The sequence below is a fragment of the Ictalurus punctatus genome, chromosome 2 (genome assembly GCF_001660625.3).
Source record: "Ictalurus punctatus breed USDA103 chromosome 2, Coco_2.0, whole genome shotgun sequence".
Lineage (NCBI taxonomy): Eukaryota > Metazoa > Chordata > Actinopteri > Siluriformes > Ictaluridae > Ictalurus > Ictalurus punctatus.
The window spans coordinates 17432147-17454646 of NC_030417.2; the positions used below are offsets into that span (position 1 = coordinate 17432147).

Genomic DNA, 22500 nt, shown 5'->3' on the forward strand with positions numbered 1-22500 from the left:
TAAACAAAACTCCCACAGACTACTCCTGCAGCAATATTTTGGGAATATACTAGACCTCTATTGGAAGTACATTCATGTGAAAAAATAAATATCCCCCATGAAAATGTTATATATATATATATATATATATATATATATATATATATATATATATATATATATATATATATATATATATATATATATATATTTGGACAAGCAAACATTTGATCCTCTTTGAAACAGTGCCTATTAATAAAGTTGATACACTATCAAATGATACATACAATGGACATTTTGTAGTGACTTTCACAGTTTAAATGAACAAAAACAGATCAGTGACATGGAAAAAATAAGTACACCCCTACATTTATCACACCTACAAATCCATAAAATTAGAATCAGGTGTTCAAGATTGGATGCCAGTGATTAGAACATGCTTAGGGAGTGCAGGTGGAACCTGTCTTATTTATAACCCTCTCATATCTAGTGTCTGGTGTTGCCTTTTGTTATCTTGGTTTGCTATTGAGGTATGTGGTGTCATCATGCCAAGATCTATAAAGCCTTTAGAAAAAAGGTTGTGGATGCTTATGAGTCTGGCAAGAGCTTTAAAAAGATCTCCAAATTATTTGAAATACATTACTCCACTGTAAAGAAAATCATCTATAAGTGGCGCGGATTTCAAGTGACTGCCAATTTGTCCAGGACTGGCCGTCCCAGCAAATTCAGCCCAAGAGCAGACTGTCTGATGCAAAAAGAAGTCACCCAGAAACCCAAAATTTCATCACAGGATCTGCTAGTAAGTCTTGCAACTGTCGGTGTCAAAGTGCATGTGTCTACAATCAGAAAGAGATTGCATGGGAGACCTGCATGGAAGGCAAGCCTTTGCAAGACTACAGTTTACCAATGAGCACATAGGCAAAGACCAGGCCTTTTGAAACAACGTGCTCTGGACAGACAAATCAAAGATAGAGTTGTTTGGCCACAGTAACACCAGACATGTTTGGCACTGACCAAAGACAGCTTTTCAGGAGAAGCACCACATACCACCTGTGAAGCGCAGTGGTGGAAATGTTATGGTTGGAGTTGCTTCGCTGCCTCAGGGACTGGATAGCTTGCATTCATTGATTCAAATATGAATTCTGCATCATAGCAAAGAGTGCTTGAAGATAATGTAAGTGCTTGAAGATAATTGATCCTGTGCTCAGGTTACTGTCTGTGTGAAATGTCTTTCAAGTTGAAGTTGAACCAAAATAGTGCACAGGCTCAAAAAGGAATGGCTCAAAGTGAAGAAATAGAGCGTTATGCAATGGCCTAGTCAAATCCCGGATTTGAATCCAATCGAAATGTTAGGAGAAGGGGGGATTTGGGGGCGGTGTTGAAACAGACAGTACATGCAAGAAAACCCTCAAACAACTTGCACCTCAAAGAATATTGCATGGAAGAGTGGTCAAAAACTCCAGCAAGCCAATGTCAGAGACTGGTGGACTGGTTTATGCAAAACACCTACAAGAAGTTATTTCTGCTAAAGGGGACAATAGTAGCTTTTGAAGCCAAGGGTGTACTTACTTTTTCCACTGAAGAATATCACATCTATTGATATTTCTGTTGAATAAATGATTGAAAAAGCTATTTTCCTTGGTTTTGTTCAAGTATATAAACTTTATTAATAGACACTGTTTCAAAGATGATCATGGGTGTGCTACTCCAAATAGGTTAAAAAAAAAGCCAACCATTTCCATGGAGTGTACTTATTTTTTCACATGACTGTATTTCAATGCTCGCCATCTCCTCATTCATATATCATTATATCCATCATAATCTTGTCTATTTTTCATTTCAATATCCCTGCTTGCTTTTATGTTGCATCATATTACATTTGAAAGCTAAGAAAAAAACACACTATTTTCATCTTCAGTCCACATTCTCTACCAAAGATTTCTTCTCAGGTTTAAAGGAAAGTGCTTGCGTTTAAAGGAGGTGATCAACATGCTATTGAACAACCCTGTCTCGTGTGCGTTTTTTGGTTTTTTGGTTTAACTTGAAGCAGTGGGATCTTTTTGATTTCTCTGCATTAAGAAAACCTGAGGATGCCTTCATACCTTTTCATAAAAAGTCTTTTTGGGCTAAACAAAAAAAAAAAACCCAACTCAGATGACACACACACACACACACTGTAACTATAACGATACATTTGCCAATACTAGCTGATATTGACTAACTAGTAAGCCTAGCTTGCTCTCTAGATTAAATTGATTAGTCTCAGTATTGCAGAAGAAATACAGATAGGTCTAACTCTGGTGATGGGGACGTTGTTTTTCTTTACTGTACCTTTGGAGGCAGAAAATCATGAGAATTTCAGTTGTCTGTGTGACGTGACAAATAAAGTGGGACGTCGTTTAATGCATTGGTGAATATCGCAAAAATATAACATTTTTGGCTTTTTTTCCCACATTGGAATATGGGCAATAAAATACAAAATAGCTTCCATTCAACATGTAAAATTTCCTTATATTCACTCACTAAGAAGACTCTTTTCACTGCCACTCGGTCTTCTATATTTTTTTCCTTGCTTGCCAACCCACACACAACAACTCCACCCACTCCCCCGCACCCAAGCGTGCAACCTGACTAGTCAGGAGGTAAACAATAATAAAAAAGAATTCATCGACTTGAAGGCAGCAACAATTTTGTACAATTAAAAAAACAAACAAATATGAAAGCAGCAGAAAAGGTCGATGTGAAGTGAAACTTGTGATTTGATTGAAAACACTCTACACATAATTGGAAAACACTCAGATCCTGATAACTCTAATTACACACGTAGCCACATCTACTTGTCTTACAGTTAATACCAGGTCTACACTTGAGTCTTTTATCTACAGGTTTGACTAATTTACCTTCTAATTGACCTGCATTTAATAAAACACTTATTTAGAGTCCCGTTAGGATCTGAGAGCGCCTCATTAATGAGTCGTTAAGTACAAAGATTTTGGTGTTTGGTGGGACATTTGTTTAAAATTTTCGGTTGCTGTTATTTTTGTTTTGTCGTATTGTTTTGTCTGTGGCACTTTACAACAGATTAAAACAGAAACTCCAGGTGTTCAGTTTTCTTACTTACTCGTTTTTTTTTTTAACTACTTCACCTCACAGGATACATCGACAGATCCAGATTCTCGCAACTGCATGCTGATTCAGTGTAGTTACTAAATAACTGTGTAATAAGGAGAAAGTTTTAGGGGTTAATCATGCTAAGTAAGCTTGGTCAATATGCTTATTGAGTCTATAAAGCTATAAGCTATTTATGGTTTTTATATCTCTTTATATGTATATATTAAACTGCTGGGGTGCAAGAGGAATAAAATACTTCTGAACGTGCTGCTATCGAAACATAATCAACTTCAGAGTAGTAAAAATAACACCTCAAACTGTCGAGTATTTTCCTATAACTGCACACCCCCAAGAGGTTTGATCATTCCCTACAGCCCCCTCCAAAAGTATTGGAGCAGCAAGTCCAATTCTATTGTTTTCACTATACACTGAAGACATTTGGGTTTGAGATCAAAAGATGAATATGATACGAGTGATCAGAATTTCAGCTTTTGTTTCCTCATATTAACATCTAGACGTGTCAAACAACTTATAATATGGTACCTTTTGTTTAAGCCCACACATTTTTTCAAGTGATCAAAAATATTGGAACACACGCCCAGGTGTGCCCTGTTAAATTGATTATTTAAAGAATAAACAGCTCTGAATTTCTGCTCTGCTCTTGTGAAGACCGCACGTGTTGTTAAAAAGCAAGCCATTTTGAAGCGGAGAAAAGCGGGAAAATCAATCAGGTGCGCCAATAGAACCGTCCTTGCTGTTCCAATACTTTTGGACGGGACTGTAAGACAACCCGTTTTCGTTCGTTTTAGACAGTCCTTTTTCTCGATGCCATTTATACGTTGTTTAAGTCGTAGTACTGAGACTTTTTCATGTTCATTTTCCAATTTTATCACTTATTTTCTCACCAGCCTAAACTGAACTAAATTCCATTAAATAGTAGCATTTCTGTATACACAAAAACACATGTATAATAAATGTGCTGTAATTTTTCAAGCCAAACAAGCATACATTAAGAGAAGGTGAAATGTAATGAGAGAGAATGATTTGAGGAGGAGTCAGAGAATGAAGGTGATAAAATTAGAGAAAGAACCTAAACAAGCCACACGAACGATTTAAATGCATCAAATAAATCAGAATTCCGAACACATTTCTGGATTGAAACTGAGACTGATGCTTACACGCGGACGCAGAACAAACTCTTGTACCTATTCGCACAACGTTATTGGCATGTTCTTTTTGGAGCATTAATCTTTCGATCTCCGTTCTGTTTCGTTTGGATCGGTGCTTTATTCCTCTGGAGAGCGGCCATACCGTACCGTGTGTCTGCCTCGCAGCTTGCTACATCAGCACTCCCGAATTTTTTACTGCTGTGATATTGAACGACACACACACTCCCAAAAGGAGGAGAGAAGGAGAGTGGGTGAGAGAATAAAAACATATTTATCTGCTGCCTTTTTGCCTCCACGGAGTCTGTGGCCTGCGGTGCTGAGACTCAGACAATCACGTCCAAAACAATCCTAATCAGCGGTGTCAGTGTGAAATGGGATTTTGTGACGACTGTCATTGTAGCACTGCGGCTTGTATGTGTGTGTGTGTGTGTGTGTGTGTGTGTGTGACAATGTGTGTGTTTATCTTATAGGATGTGTCAGCGGTTCAGGATCGTGCTCAGAGACTATGAGTCGTTTTTCCCGACACCACACACTTCCTCAATCCCACTATTCCAATTAAATGAAATTAGATACCAAACTCTGGATGAAGGATAACTGAGGATATAAAACCTTGAAGACCTGTAAAACATTTTAATCAGTTTTGTAACACAAGCCATTTTAATGACATTACATACACTATATTATGTGTGTGTGTGTGTGTGTGTGTGTGTGTGTGTGTGTGTGTGTGTGTGTGTGTGTGTGTGTGTGCCTGTCTGTTTCTATATATGTCTTTGTGTGCATGTGTGTATCTGTATCTTTGTGTGACTGCGTGTTTGTGTGTCTGTATCTGTGGGTATCTTTCTCTCTGTTAATCTGTGTATCTGTATATGTGTCTTTATTGTTGTGTATCTGTATATGTGTGTGTGCATGTTTGTATCTGCATGTGTGTGTGTGTGTGTATATCTCTGCGTGTGTTTTCATGTTTTTATTTCTTGATGGAGAATCATGTCCCCATAAGGATCTGAGAGTTTTGACCTTGTGGGGACATTTAGCTGGTCCCCAAAAGAAGGTCTCCTTCTTTCTTTTTTTCAATAGTTTCTATTTTATATTTATATTCTTACATCTTTTTAGGTTTACGTGTGGGTACTGTGATTAAGGTTAGGGTTAGGTTTATAAAAGGTAGGCGGTCCCCAGAAGGAAGGTTAAACAAACAAGTGTTTGTGTGTGTGTGCGTGTGTGTGTGTGTGTGTGTGTGTGTGTGTGTGTGTGACTTCTCTCTGGTGTCGCAGTGAACACAGTATTGTTTGAGAAATCCACAGACACACAGCTTTGTTTGTTTTGATTCGACAACAGTAAAGTTGTCAAAGGAAATGATTCAGTCGAAACTCACCCAACATCTCCACTAAACAACAACAACAACAACAACAACAGCAGCAGCAGCAGCAGCAGCATCTCCACCACAATTAAGAGAGCTGCCAATTGCAGATCTGAACGCCAGCATTCTAGTTGTTAATTGCACCCTTAATAAACGAGTCAAAGTGTACAGTGGAAGAAATACGAAAGGATCTCATGGAAAACTCGCGGCGTTACGTGCGAGTGTGTCTTTCACATCTGACACTGCTGAAACTTGATCTCTCTCTCTCTCTCTTGCTCTCTTTCAGAAGGTGCATTTGTGTGAGAAACGGACAGGAAGAAATAGAATATGATTAATAAACAAGTGCAGGTTCTGAGGAAGGATAAAACAAACCTATGTGAACCTATACATCCTGCAGGAAGTGTGTCTCTCGCACGTGGACTCCACAAGAGACCGAGCTGCAACTGGATCTCTACCTGCAGCAGAGTGTGTGAGAGAGAGATAGGGAGCGAGAGAGTGATGATGAAGGCATAAACAGAGAGAGAAACTACAGGTGTCGGGGAAGGATAAGCTGAAATAAAACCCGGTGCCCTGCTGCGAGCCTGCACACACAGCAGCGAGGTTTGGAGCTGATTTCGTGTGTGACTCGCACATGAAAGCATCATCGCTTTTGACAGGGACAGAAAACTCTTGGTAGAATTAGCATCAATGGTACTAGCAGTTCAAACCAGGCTCAGGGTCACTTCCTGTTCCTTCCTGAAATCAGGTGAAATCAGGACGTACCTTTGTGTTCAATAACCATCCTCCCAAAGCGGACCATGCGTCAGATACCTGTGTCCTGGCACTCTCTCTCCCTCTCTCTCTCTCTCTTTCTCCCCTAGTTACTCTTTGTTCAGAACGAGAGCTCCTTGAGCTTATCGGAGCATCAGCAGACCAAGTTTTTATCAGAGCCAGCAGGGTTCATGTGGAGCCCAGAGGCTAACTATAGACTCGGCTCATCGATTTTTTGCGCGCTGGGCGATAATTGAAAGGATGTCCATCACGCTTTAATTGACAGAGCTAATCAGGTTTTATAATTGGATAGATTCTACCTAATTCAGCAGAGCTGCTCGTCTCCTCTTTTGCTCTTATCCTTTCTAGGTTACACAAAAATTTATTTTCCGCTCAAGTAGGAACTGATATTACTCTCCTTACTTGGGCTGTTTCTCCTTCTTGCTCTAATCTCCACACCAGTCAGTGACTGTAGCATAATGGAGACCTAGGCCCTGCAGTGAGACAGGTGTCTGTAGGTAGATCAGCCGGCCGAGTGACTCACACTTGAGTGCGAGAGAGAGAGAGAGAGAGAGAGAGAAAGAAAGAGTGCAGAGACTTTCCCTTCTAAGTTCCCTTCAGTGCATCTTGCATCAGCTTACAGTTTTAAAACTCCCATCACTTCTACCTCTAAACACCATGCAACACTCAAAAATAACACCTCTGCGGCACACCACATAAACTGAAAACGCATCAAATCATTGACCTACTAAACCTGAATTCTTTACCAGACTGGGCATACCAGACTCCATGTTAGATTATACAGTAAAGGACTTGTTCTGTCCATTAGCACAATTTGTTTAAATCCCCACATATTGGTGGCTTTTAATCGAGGATTGTAACAGCGCTCACACTTTAAGATTTCCATCAATCATTTTGGACAGAACTTGGTTAACTGTCTTTGGTCTCAATGGCACTACAATAGCCACTAGCTGCAAATCATGCAATATAAATATATTCTGAAATTTTAGCATATTCTCCGAATCTACGATGTGCAGCAACAAACCATGTGCATGTAATGTTTCCAGAGGCCAAACATGTGAACGTTATGTCTGCAAAAGCCCAAAATATGATTGTTATGACCGGAACACAAGTTTCCCCGTCAATGGTATTTCTCATAAACTAAATACATGCTTCTTTTGCAAGAGACTTACGAGGCACATCGATTCCGCAAAGTTCATCGCTACTGATTGTAGTGGGTTATCTTCCTTGCTCTCCTACATCATCTCCTTTGAGAAAAGGTATACGTCCTGCACCGAATAAAAGCCCTGTATGGGATTACAGTTCCCCCAAGCCCTAGCAGTTTTCCAACAAATTCATCTTGAACAGGAAAGTAGACAATACCACACTGGTCACACATACTACCTATCCTGAACTACCAGTGTAAAAGGATCTGTATAAGCTGACAGTAGGCTAGAGATTAATTGGCCCAATTTCCCCTCAAACACTCGCTCGCTTCACTATCCCATGTAGTGAAAGTAGTAAAATCTATGGGCGAAGTATATAGCTCAACTGGGAAACACTACATTCGTGCTTAATAAAATATGAGCCCCATATATCTTGTACCACTGTTGAATTCTTGATTCTCATTGGTCAGAAAGTGTTGATTAAGTAAGCAATAAATCACCCAATAAAAAAAAAAAAAATCTCTTGGGTGGTAACAGTTTCACGTTGAGGCATCATTCCACCCTGTCGCTGACTATCTTTTTATAAAGCATGCCCCATCATGTTTTATTTCTTACTTAAAGAAATTCGTACAAAACCCAAATGCCATCAAGGCATCAAAGAGATGCCCATCGTGAACAGAATCAATGGCTCGTTCTTCACACCAAGCTACGTCCAAAGTTCATATTTGACGTTTTGGAAAGTTCTATGATGTGTCTACACAGAAACAGATTGAGCAGAATTGACTGTCAAGCCTGATCAATGTGCATAATGGGCAGAAATTTATATTTCATGTCTGTTAGGAACAGTCTTTGAAAAGAATTATAAAGTGTACCAACAAGAGTAATGGGTCACCAGTTCTTTAAATCACACCAATCTCTCTTTTGCAGAGGCAGAATCAATACTAGTCTTCAACACTCACACTGCACACTTGCACATTAAAATCAAGTCTACCAGAACATTGTATAAAACTCAATAGGAAGCCCATCTACCCCTGGGGGACAGCCCACTGCCATTTGAAAAGCAGCAGACTTAAGTTCTTGTATGGTTATAGAAAGATCTAAAGCGGTTTTATCTTCTGGAGACAGCTTTGGTACATCAGACGATAGCATTTGTGAACACAGCAGCACTCCCAAGAATTTCCCCAAGGCTGAGGAAGCATAGCCATTAGTCATGAACAAAATACACACTTGTTTACTTTTTTTTTTACAGCTGCTTTTCTAACCCAACAAAGAGAAATGCTTTATTGCTTTCATTTCTTAGATAAAATTCTCATGAACCAAGATCCCACAGCTGTCCATTTTACTATGCTTTGAGATACAATGCATATCTCTGGGAAATATTTCCAAATCCGATTGGAAACGTTCTCAATTGTAAAACAGTTATTGTTTCTCCACCCTGATATTGCAAATGGTAAACGGTCTGCACTTATATAGTGTCCTTTAATCTTAGTGGTTCTACAAAGTACTTTACACTGTTACTCATTCACCCATTCACACACACACACTCACATACTAGTGGCAGCACTTACTGTTGCTGCCCCACATCTCCAAAGTCCCCTGATTGATCCTGTGCTCAGGTTACTGTCTACAGTACTAGAAAGGCCCCCGACTTTCCTCCCACCTCCCAAAACATACCTATATGTGGGCTGGCTACTCTAAATTTCCCCTAGGTGTGAACGGGTGCCCTGCAATAGACTGGTGATCCCATCCAAGGTGTATTCCCACCTCATGCCCCAATTGGACCCTGGCCAGGATAAAGTTCTGATAATCCGAGAAACTATCAAGGAAAGCTGAACTTATCCATTACTATAGGTTTTCAAGAATATAGCACCAATCATGTCGGTGGTTGATGCACGTTATCTCCCATTATCTAGATCCAAAGAATCCAAACTGGCTCACAAGACTCAAATGAAGACAGAATCCAGTATTATATATTTTAATATCCCTGTTGACACTAACAAGGATCTTACTCATTTCAGTTTCTACCAACATCTTTTCTTATACAGTTAGAGAAACACCCCCACCTAATTTTGCCATTATGAGATATACTCTTACATACTAATTTTGGCATGAACCACTAACCAATATACTCCAGTAAACCAGAGTAGAACAAAAATGCTATGTGTGGTCTAAAATTTATGTCTCAGTAATAGCATCCCTTTCCACCACATCTACTGCTGTGCTTCATTGTCGATATCATTATACCTTTCCTGCAAGTAAATGTTTTTTTTTTTTCTCGGCAGCACACTGTTCAGACCTGAGAAACTTGGCCGGATCAAAGAAGCGGATAGCCAATGAGACATTATTTTTCCCCTCGGTAAGAATCCATTAAGTTCTGTGAAAGTATTTGCATCTGCTATCTGTGGTGATGGGGGATTCCAGTGAACAAAAGAAGGTGTTTAAACATTACTCAACAGTGCCCCTGACTTCAGCCTCAGCCTCACATTATAGAATAAAAATGGAATAATGTTTTATTCTTAAAGCACTTTTTGCAATACAGCAACTTTGCAGTCTACACTGATTTAAGACACAATAGACAAGCCAAGGGATGCAATTTTGAAGGGAAAATTCCCTAGACAGGGTAACCCACCGTGTTTCCATTTCCTCCTCACATTTTTACTAATTTGGATGACGCTGTTATACAAAGCGACTAACATTTGACTCAGGATACAACTAGGTATAAGGGTCTTGCTTAAGGGCCTAACAGTGACAGCTTAGCAATGATGGGATTTGAACTCCACAACCTTCCAATCAGTAGCTCAATGCATTATCTACTGGACCATTACTGTCATACGGTTGTGCTATACCAGCTTCACACCTAATCATCATAGTATCACCTTCAGCTTGTTCATTAATTTCTGATATCAACAGCACACTTTCTTATCACAGTACAGAACCTTCCTCATTTCCTCAATTTCATGGTCTTATCACCTCTCTAAGATTCCTCCTACTCTGAGGACTTGTATCTCTCCCTTTGACATCTGACAACAACATCTGACATCTCTAATAATCCCCTACTTGATTCCTCTGCATTGTGAATACTACAGTTTCTGGAAGCCACCAAGAAGACTTTATTATCCAACAGCTACTAGGTAAAAAACTAAACTTCTGCTTTCCATTTCAGCAATTTATAGCGGATATTTATATCAACCTCCAGGAAGCAAGTCTAGTAAGAAGGAGTAAGCATGTGACAGGAAGCTAAAAAGCAGCCAGAACCATCCTTGGGTTTCTCACACTTAAGAGGGCAAGGAGAGAAAAAGAGAGACAGCAAGGTACCCTGATCTAGGAAAAACTTTCTCACAGATCTCACATAGAGGCCATTTTCCTTCTCCATCACTACTGGGGAAAATACCTTCACTCACAGTGACAGAGCATTAGCACATACTCACATACTCCCTAGGACTTTGTAAGATTTTGTTTTTATTCGTGGTATCACGCTGAAAGATGGTGGTCCAAACTAGAGTCAGACTGCAATGGGGTCATAAGCTCCTCTACTTGAGAGTTATCACGGTGAGGACCTTTTGTAGAGTCTTTCTCTCTGATAAATATGAACCAGCGGATACCTCAGGCGTTATCGAAGAACATTCGTCATGGGGAGGTAGAGATTTTTCATCCCTGAGGCTAGCAGTGGTCTTTCGTGTCAAGATGAATAATGGTGGACTCTTCCGTTCGTGGAAATATGGCTATTAAAATCTTCAACGGGAACGTGTGACCACCGTGGTGGGTCTGCATAATGCAATCTCTCATATGGTCTGAAATATAGGCTGGAAGAAAGCTAATGGATCCATTCCGGACAAGCAAATCACTTAAACATCCACCTGCTGAAATCGCCATGAAGCTCTTTTGCTTATGAGGCAGAAAAAAGAGCAGGTTAAAAGGTTAATGTGCTATTTCAAATACACAATTACTGCTAGACCACCAGAAAAGGGTGCATGTACTGTCTTCATTAGCGCTGTTGTATAAATGAGGGCGGTAATGAAGGGCTACCTCATTCAACTCACTTCCCCCCCAATCACCTGCCTAATGCCCTCCAACACCTGGCCTTGATTTCGCTGCTTGGCCATCAGCCAACCCATTAATTAGCCTCACGTGCAGCACAGCGGTTTAAAAGCAGGATGTTGTGTTGGCACCAAAGATTCCTGCTGCTCGACAGAAACGCTAAGCACACACATACTGCCTGCTTGGGAAATGCAGACACTGCTGCTCTGACGCAAAGCATCTCCACAACAAGGCTTTGAGCAAACAATCAAGCCTACTTCCATGCCCCAAGCTCCTTCCGAGGAAGAAGACTAATGCTGCAGCCTTCAGATCGTGCTGGCATTCTAGTTTATTTTTATTCTAGAATACAGCAGGAACTGGCCCATGACAAATCCTCTTGGGCTGAATGCTCGCACTCTCTCTCACACTCTCTTCACTTGAGGTTTGGAGCTCTGGGAGCAGGCTGAGTCCACAGTCTTTATTTGCCGGAAAGTTTCCCGGAGCAGCTAATTATAGCCAAAAAATAGGAGCTGTGGTGCAGAGAGGCCAGAGGAATCGAGATTTCTGCTTATTGCGATATATCACAGACGTATTGTCTATGGACAATCATTGATGGGGAACAGATTGCGACGATAATTACAAGGTGGCTGTCCTGCCATTCTGCTTTGCTGAAGAAATAAAAAAGTACAAACGTATATTGTATAGTGTATATAGTCCTTAACAGCATTCCCAATTCTGATAGGTCCCAGATTTTAAAAACAAAACAAATACGTATAATCTTTGATACAATGATGTTTCCTGAGAGGAGATATTTATGTCGAGTTTTTTGGAGGAGTTTCCAGCATCAGCACTATGTAACAGACAGAAGAAAAGCTGAAAAGCTGTGTTGCTTTGTCTTATTTACATCAAGAGAGAGAGAAAAAAAGACAACTTACTGAGGGAAGGACCATTTCGAGCTGCTATAACGTAAGTTTCGGAGACATTCCAAACATTAAATGTAACTAGAATAGAAAGAATGTGTCTTTCTTTAAGAAATAAATACAAATGTAATTGCTGCAATATTGCTCTGGTATAAGAGGAATACAACACTTTGGGACATACTGTTATAGGAAAACATCAGGATGGGAAATCTGCATTGCATCACTGATTATTTTCCAATAAAAGCATGCCCCTAAATGCTTTATTCTTTACCTAAACCTATTTAGAAATCTATCTCTATAGATCTGTGATTCTAGGGATATCTGACACGAGTTAAAATAACAATAGCATGGCGATACATGCCTAACGTACGCTCTCAGCCTAATGCCCTTGGACACCGCATCACCACTGAGCGATTGTCTCAATCCAGCAGTCGATGCTCTATTCTTTGCAAGTGTGTGATGGTGTGATGTGATTTAAACAGGGTTGTGTGTGTGTGTACAATCTTCAGCAACTGCAGCAGACGAAAACAAAATGAAAATAGGTGTTCACTAAGCCTCCATGCTCGGCTGACTGTAAGATGAGATTGCGTTATGGGTTACACTGATTTAGCACCAGGGAGTTTGAGCAGAGGAGATTTAAATTCATGTAGTCCTGGAGTTTCAATTCCTGTAGCCTGTTTTATTTTTTTTTCCCTTCAAAAACACTAGGGCTGGGCTATTGCTCATCCAGGGAATTAGTGAGCATCTACTGTAGCGTAACTCGTTTAGCATACGCTAACATTCTTGCATGCTGATGAATATTCTTACCTTCACAGAACTGTAGTGTTCCTGGAAGTCAATGAATAATTACAGCGCAGTGGTGGTTCACTGGTTAAGGTTTTAAGTTAAGTGATTGGAAGATCCACCAATGTTGTGCCCTTTAGCTCTCTGCTATCTCAGGTGTAAAAGTGATCCTAATTACTGAATGTAAATTGTTACATTCAGAATGGATACTGTCTCAACCAGTCTGACAAAGGCATTCAAGATCATGCATGAGTTATGTCAAACTGACGTTTGAGAGAAAGACCATGCTTGAAGCTCCATCTCCTTCCTAGTTAACTTGTGAATTCCCATCTTACTCGTTCTCCACTAGTGACAAAGTTTCTGTACCATCACATCCTCGTCTCCTCTGTACTATTCAAAAAATCCTGACTCTTGATATCAATCAAGAGTTGTTAGTGAGGGGTCTGGCTATTTAGCGCAAAGTAGAAACTACCCAAAACTCCCAACAGCCCAAGTTCTCAGAGTTCTTGCCTCAGAGATTTTTTCAGTTACACATATGTAGTTGAGGATGTTGTTTCGAATGAAACTTTGGTCTCGTGAGCAAAATTATGGATTTTACATACACGAGAACTCAAATATGGTCAATATAAAATGCTGTATGTACCAGCTTAGATCTGTAAGCATTGGAAATGGAGTTATACAATAACTGAGGTTTGGGAGAAAGACCACACCTGAAGCTCATAGTTAACTTCCTACAAATTCAGAGAAATTCAAAAACTGCTACCAAAGAGTCTTTATTTGGACTTTATCTTGTGCAAAGCAGGAGCTGTAAAGAACTCCTACACCAAGTTGTCAAAGTTCTCAGCATTTCTGGTCTGCATAATGTCTTTTGTGTACATGACTTGTGCTTTGTGGTTTATCTCTGGCTTTGAGAACCCAAGTCGGTGTCATACACAACAACCAGCACACAACAATGCTTTTAATTTATTCATACCATGTACTGTAGGCGTTTAAAAGAGGACGTTTTGCTAGTGTTAGTGATGTAGCTTCAGAAATCACAGAGCCACCTCCGGCCATCACGTCCTTCACGGGACGAGAAAATCAGGCAATAAACTCAACAGAGGTGTAAAGACTCACCAAATCCCTGAAACTGTCACAATTTATATGACAATTTTTCATAACAGTAATCGAGAAAATGTGGAATTTATTGTTGGGAAGTTTGGGAAACAGATTTCCTTTTGCAGTGTTTTTCTCTGTGGGTTGTATTGCAGGAGGCGTGGCCTCTGTGCCTTTCAGACCCAGTGAAGGGGGTGTGGCTTGAATGCTAGTGTTAGTGATGCTTTCATTAACGTCACTGTAACTGATAGTAAAATGTTTTTTTTGCCCCACAGATCACTCATTCAGTGTTCTGATCTTGATTTGTCTTATTTTTCAAAAAATGTCAATTCAAAACCTTCTTCACTGTTCATCCCTTTCTCTATTTGGTTAATGTTGGTTTTGTACCAAACTTGACTTGCTGTGTTGTTGACAATATAAGCTCCACCCAAGCTCCTTACATTACTACTTCTGGTTCTGGAAAGGTACTAATCTGTTTTGGAGGAAAAAAATCAGAAGAAAGGTTCGAGATTATACGCTCAATAAAGCACCATGTTGGTAGAAAAGCAGCTTGTGAGTTTTCTGACTGGCACCTCAAGCATGAAATGCAAAACATCTAGCCCTACTTTCTATTCTTTCAGTATCACCTCAAACCACAGTGGAGGTTTCAAGCATGAACTCTACTTTGGGAAAAACAGAAACCTCTCATCACTCCTCCATTCATCCATGAAACAGTGTCTATGCTACCTCTCTTTTTACTTCTTTCACTGTTTGTCTGTTCAAGACACTGTCCTGGTCATCCAGAGACACTACCATGTGGACGGACTAGCTCGCTCTGTCAAAACGGGAAGTAGTACTGTTTACCTCTGATTGTCAGCATTGTGAGTGAAAACCAATGGCTGTATTTTATATCCAATAAACTCATGCACTGCACTAAGTTAGTTTCCAAACAAAGTCCCCTACTTATAATAAGGAGTAGGGATTTTGGAGTAGGGCACTCTTTCAAACACTTTTTTTATGTATGAAGTTTGGCTGGGTGTGTTCACAACCACTTAGAAGGGACAGTACAGAGTTCAGCACCGTGTGTTTACAAGTTTGGATAAAGTGGCAGTGTGGTTAAGCATGCAAAAAAGTAGGCCATTATTTTATGCAAAATTCTGTACGCAATGAATAATTGAAGCGTGTTTTCAGCCATGACCTGCTGACAAACTAAAGCACTGGAGGGAACACGAGTCTGTGCACCCACAATTCGGTTTTTAAAGCAAGTTCTTTAAAATGGAGAGAAAGAGGAAAACAAAAGGATTGGGGAGATGGAAAAGCAGAGGAAATGGATGCAAGCATGAACAAAGGAGGTGAGAAAGGTGAGGAAGTGGAAGAGAAAAAGTAAAGAAGAGGGGAAAAAGTGAAGTATAAGAAAAGAAAGAAAAAACATGCAGAAGACTAGAGGTCAGAAAGAAATAGAAGAAAATGAAAAGGAAAGGAAAGGAAAGGAAAATGACAGAGGCCAAGAGAAGAAAATGTAAGAGGTTAAGAAAGTTAAGGAGAGAAGAGGAAATGGAGACAATGGGATAAAAGATAGAATGAGGGCAGGAAAGGAGAAGACGAGAGATCAGGAAAGGAAAGATAAGAAAAGAAAAAAGGAGAGGTCAGGAGAAAAAAGAGGAGAAGAGAAGGATATATATATATATATATATATATATATATATATATATATATATATATATATATATATATATATATATATAAAGAAAATTGTGAGGAGGAAAAGAAAATGAGAGGAAGTAAAATGGAAAAGAGAAGAAAAGATTAAAAGAAAACAGGGGAGAAAATGATAGCACAAGAGGAGAGGTCAGGAGAAAAGAGAAAAAGAAAAAGAAAAGAATATAAAAAAAATAAAGAACAAAAAAGGAAGATGAGGAAGATGAGAAGAAAGACCAAGAAAACACTCATTTCCCTTCAAAAGGAGAGAACAAGGAACAGAGAATGCAGAGCATGAGGAAAAGGATCAATGAAAAAGGGGAGAAGAAAACAAAAGACGGGATGTCAGGAGAACAATTGGAAGAAAAATAAAAAAGGAAAAAAAAAACATCTAAAACAAAAATACATTTAAAAAAAGGAAGGCACAGTTGAGGCAGTGGACATAGAAGGAAAAAGAAAGGAATATGTGAGATCAGGAGAGGAACAGGAAAGCGGAATAGGAAACTGGGGAAAAGGGAAAGGATCAGAAAAGGGAAGAAGAAGGAAAAAGGTCAGACAGTAAACAACAACAGGACAGAGAGAGACAAGGATAGCAGAGAAATGAAAGCAAGTGGGAAAAGCCACTAGATAAGAACAGGGACAAAATGGAAAAAGGTCAATAGAGGAAGAGGAAATGAAATGAGATGAAATGAGGGGAAGACCATGTGATGAGAAACTCAATCAGATTTAATCAGATTTGTTCGCACTGCAGTAGAGTCCAAAAATTAACAGCTGACTTCATCAATCATGAAAAAAAAACAACCACCTCACATTAAAACACTGAACAAAAAACACAAACATAAACTTGACTTTTAATTGTTTAGGAAAACTCTTAATAATCTATTCACACATCGCACATCATTTTACACTTTGTTGTGTTAATGCTTTGCTAAATTATTACTCATGTTTTGTTCACTGATTAGCAATGCTCTTTCCCACTGACCCAGACCAAGTCTTTCTATTTCACAGAAAAATATCTGGACCTGGAACTTCCTGTGCTTCCTGGTGTGTACTCACAGGTGGGGTGTAAATAAGACATGGAGGGCAAACGAGCAATTTTTCTTTTACTTTGATACTATCTGGATAATCTCAAATCTAAAAACTAAGTCTTTACAAATATTTTTTTTCTTTTAATACTGATTACAGAGAAGGAGCTAAGCACATATATAAAGTTTCACGGTCTATCGTTTTTACTTTATCAGAACATAAAAAATATATGTATAAACGTATAACGTATAATAAACCACGGCGTCATTTTAACCTCATTCAGTCTGCATGTATAAATAATCCCATTTCCAATCCACAGGACGTTGTTTGGCTTAGTAACATACTATAGAAATGATAACGTATTAGAACGAGTGCATTAATGTAAACCTATGTATATACAGCAGGATATTATTTATCGAACGATATACGTTGCACTTTTAAACTTTGGGCCACACCTCCTACCTGAGTCTGGTCTTGGCACAGAGTAACATCATATTATGGCAAAATAAAGAACAATGATGTTTTATCAATGATCCTATGGAACATAAATCACAGCTAGAATGCACTGGATAAAGTAGCAAATCCCACACACTGATTCACTGCATCACACCGTTTTAACCTCATTCAGTCTGCGTGTTTTGCTTACTAACACTATTTGTAAGGGATAAACCATGTGTGGGGTGTTCAGTTACAAGAAAATAATCAAGCTGGGGTGATTTGATGCGTCATGACACGAAGCGAACTTACCATTACCTCCCACATCCTGAAATGTATTTTTCCTGTTATCTGGCAACAGTGATTTTTTTTTATTCAAAGAAATACGATATACTTTTTTTAAATCTGTTTATAGTTACATCACATGAAAAGTTACAGCAGCTATAAACATTAATTCCTTTACTTTTTTCCTGAAGTTAATAGGACAAAAAAATGGAGTTTCCTATATTGACTGTTACAAAGTGCTGACGCTGAAGACTCCTTCCATGAACGTTAAATAAATGTCTATAAGCCTTAGATTATGTGGAGCATCCTTCATGCGACTCCTTCATGCGAGTACACCCGGGACAGGGTGGCAATTCATCGCAGGGCACAATCACAAACATTCACACACCCATTCATACAGTTTGAACATGCCAATCAGCCTACCATGCATGTGTTTGGACTGGGGAGGAAACCGGAGTACCCAGAGGAAACCCCCGCAGCACGGGGAGAACATGCAAACTCCACACACACGGCAGCGGCGAGAATCGAACCCCCAACTCTGGCGGTGCTAATCGTTAAGCTATAATAATGGTTATTTCCTATTACTACACTTATTTATTAATATTAGATTCTGGAAGCACATATCTATAAAACTACAGACTTACAGTCCCTTTTTTTCAGGGGTGCTTGTGGCTCAGTTGGTAGAGCGGGTTGTCCACTAATTGTAGGGTTGGCGGTTCGATTCCTGACCTGCATGACTCCACATGCCGAAGTGTCCTTGGGCAGGACACTGAACCCTGAGTTACTCCCGATGGCAAGTTAGCTTCTTGCATGGCAGCTCTGCTAAAATTGGTGTGTGTGTGTGTGTGAATGGGTGAATGAGACACAGTGTAAAGCACTTTGGAAAAAAGCACTATATAAGTGCAGCCCATTTTTCTTTTCTCTTTTTTTGATATGTATATGTGTGTGTACGTATGTATGTGTGTATGTAAAAAAAATGTGTGTGTGTATATATATATATATATATATATATATATATATATATATATTTGAATGGTTGAGTGATTGTAGATCCGGATTGCACCATGGGGTTTTCGCAGGTGGTCAGTTTGAGCAGACTGGGCCAGAGGTCCCTTCTCTTTGATGTACACGGCGGGACCATGACTGCCCTGACTCCCTAGTGGACTGATTCCCTCCACAGGGTTTGGGAGAGGTTTTGAAGGAGACTGTGTGGTGGGTCAGTTCTCTTGATTCAGACAGCAAGACACTGACTACACTGACTCCCAGTGAACTGCCCCCCTTGGGAGAGGTTTTGAAGGGGATTGTATGCATGCTGGTCTCAGACGTCGAAGTGCATCAGGGTGCTGTGTCCTGGCTGGGGGTGCCCTACTGTCCTACTCTAATACCCCCCGAATGGTGGACGGTACCTGATTCTCTTCGGTATGTCTCCTCCCTTCATTCCCCCCCCCGTAGTTTATTATAAATACTATATATCATTTTTATTTTCTCTCCATTCCCCACTTTTTGTTCCACAGCTTGCCTTCCATATATCTATTACATACTTACTGAATGGAGATACACACACACACACACAACACAACCTCACACCTACACTTTACATAATCACATATAAAACCTGTTGTGTTTGTTTTTGGTGTATTGTTTTGTTTGATGTTGCATTCCCATATTTTGTTCTAATATTTTTATTTATTTATTTATTTTTTAAGATAAAGACTATTTTAGCAATGTTTTGAACCAACATAGCTCATGGCTACAGTATAGTGTACTGGTTCAAGTAGCAAATTCCCCACACTGATTCACTGCATTTGTGTAAAGTTGTGTCTATGTGTGTATTGTTTGGCAGTATGTTAGTTCGGTACTCACTCTGTGGGCACTGTTCGCTCGTACAGTTTAGTGACTGGAGGTCGAGACCCTGGCATGCTTTACCGCCGGTACCCGGTGCAGGCTGCGTGCACTCCCTACTCCTCCACATGGTGCAGTCAGCCCCACATGCTGACCATTTACTCCACTCGCTCCAGCCTCCATCCACTAACACACACAGAGAAACAAAACAGAAAATAGCATTACTGAATCATAAAAGCCTTACAGGCAGTATAGAATATATGTAGTTATTACAGGTGTGAGCCTGAGCTGATTTAGCTACACACAGACACACACACACACACACACACACACACACACACACATACACACTGTATATGCACAAGCAAACACATACACTGAGACATTTTTCTCTCACTCTGTTTGCCTGCTTGTCTCTGTGACTGGAACAATGTGCTTTACACAACCTATATCCTGTCACACCGGTGCTGATGGTGCCGTTTTCATTGCTGCACACACACTCACACGTTTTTTATGGCTTATGACCACACCATTAGATCTAAGTAGCTCCTATATGACCTACAGGTAGGTTTAAAAACACCCTCATGAGCTGCTATTATGAGAATCAACAAATTAAAACAAGGGAGAAGAGATGGTTCGAAGGCACACATTGCTTGTTTGTTTTGTGTGTGTGTTTTGTGTGTGTGTGTATGTGTGTGTAATGGACCGCAAATTTCCTATTTCTTCCCAAGGTTTCGCTCTCGTTATTCGGCATCCAGGAGGACATAAGGATCCAGGGCATGAGCGGCCTCAGGAAGGTTACTGCTGGGCTAATGAGCTCTCCTGGGGTTACTGTGATTTTATTTATTTATTATTTTTAATAATCGGAACAGGATCCAAAAAAAAACAAAAAAACCCAACCCCCACAGGTCTCAGTCTGACCCCCCTCATTAATCCATCCCTACACACACACGACAGCTGATTTACTGAACAGTTCCAACCTGGTACCCCAACGTTATAGCCCAAAGGTCATGGCGCGGCTAAATAACAGGGTTTTAAGAACACACGCCAGCGTGTGTCAGGGTCATTAGGAGAGAAGCGAGTCGTTCATCAGTAGCGCTTTCGGACGATAAAGATGTTTAGTCACAGCCGTCCTGCCGGGAATGAATTAAAAAGGTGCCGAGGGTTTAATTCGGCTTGGCGAGATTATTACTGCTGGAGTATGTGTGTGTGTGTGTGTGTGTGAGGTGCTGACGAAGCCTTTGGTCAGGATCCAAACTGTTACATTTGGCACAGAAAGTGGAACCAATCACATAATTGTCCTTGCATGGCATTGAGCAGCGCCATCCGTGCCTTATTAAAGCACAGGGGCCTGATGTAAGCGGGAATTAGTGAGAAAATGAAGACGAACGTTCAAACGTTAATCGTCCGTTTCAGATTTCAGATTCGCACGGCGAATCTAAAATGGAGGTGAAAATAAAAAAGCTAGACGAGAGATGGAAAGCTCGATTCTTTTTCTCCGTCTCAGCCGTGACTTTTTCAGCAGGCAGCGACAAAACTAGAAAGCGTGGTGGTGGGAAACGCAGCCTTTTGTTGCGAACAGTTGTTTACTTCGCTACGGCTTGGTCTGCTTGAGCACTCTTTTAGCTCCTGGAGCAGCCATTTAATTTCCTGTTATTCAAGAGCTACATGCGGACTGGCACTTGTACACATGTCAAATGTCCAAATCATGAAAGACCGAAAAGTAAAAAGCAGTGAAAATCGCACTTGGTAAATTTTTCACAGGATGCTGTTTCTGAAACAGAAACACAGCGCCTGCGATGGCCCGCTGACCCTCAACGGCTTTTCTCTGGACAGCATTGAAACAAATGCCGCAAGGTTCCAATCATTCGGTGCTAGTGGGGGAAGGAGTAGTGCGTGCGTGTGTGAGAGAGACTCAATAACACAGCAGCAGGTCTGATTGCCATGTCGTCAAGGACAAAGTGGAAGGGCGTCCCTGCTGCTCTTTAGCGGGACGACAGGAGGGCCATTACAACTCAGAAATCACAGAGCCACCTCCGGCCATCATGTCCTTCACAGGACGAGAAAATCAGGCAATAAACTCAACAGAGGTGTAAAGACTCACCAAATCCCTGAAACTGTCACAATTTATATGACAATTTTTCATAACAGTAATCGAGAAAATGTGGAATTCATTGTTGGGAAGTTTGGGAAACAGATTTCCTTTTGCAGTGTTTTTCTCTGTGGGATTTAGTGCAGGAGGTGTGGCCTCTGTGCCTGTCAGACCCTGTGAAGGGGTGTGGCTTGCATGCTTGTCAATTCCATCGAAGGCGGCATGGCCTCTGTGCCTATCAGACCCAGTGAAGGGGGCGTTGCCTGTATGCCTGTCAGTCTCAGTGAAGGAGACATGTCATCTGTGCTTGTCAGACCCAGTGAAGGGGTGTGGCTTGCATGCATGTCAGTGAAGGAGGCTTGAGATCCAGATCTAATACACAAATAAACACTACATAGGGGGCACACTGTACATTATGCTCACTAAAACTCTAGGGACATGACAAGGGGCTCCTACTACAGATTACTACTAAACACTACACAGGGACACTACATATTTACATTAACCTCACAAAACATTACATATGGAGCTTGTCCCAATAAATACTATCTAGAGACGCTAGATACGTAGCCTAATGAGCATTAATGCTATTCCTTGCCTCGCTCTTCCCCCAGAACTGTTTGTCAAACTCCAGATACTCATCCCACGTGAGGAAGAAAAGAGTGCTCTAATCTGCTATTCCATTTCCCTCCGTTTGCAGTCAGCATAATGAAAAGTAGGGCTGTAGATGTAGGCACTGAAACGTTTCTGAAAAAAGACCCCGGTTCCCCATACAGAATCTCTAACGGATCCACGGTTC

The 22500-nt window shown here is 40.4% G+C and overlaps 1 protein-coding gene across 4 annotated transcripts in view; it reads right to left on the reverse strand.

Moving 5' to 3' along the window:
* Window positions 1-22500, reverse strand: part of unc5a (unc-5 netrin receptor A) — a 231678-nt gene that overhangs the window by 41718 nt on the left and 167460 nt on the right. For all 4 annotated transcript variants that reach the window (XM_053688507.1, XM_017490117.3, XM_017490110.3 and 1 more), the window contains one exon: window positions 19631-19795. In XM_053688507.1, coding sequence (XP_053544482.1) covers window positions 19631-19795 — 165 coding nt within the window. The remainder of the gene's footprint in view (window positions 1-19630; window positions 19796-22500) is intronic.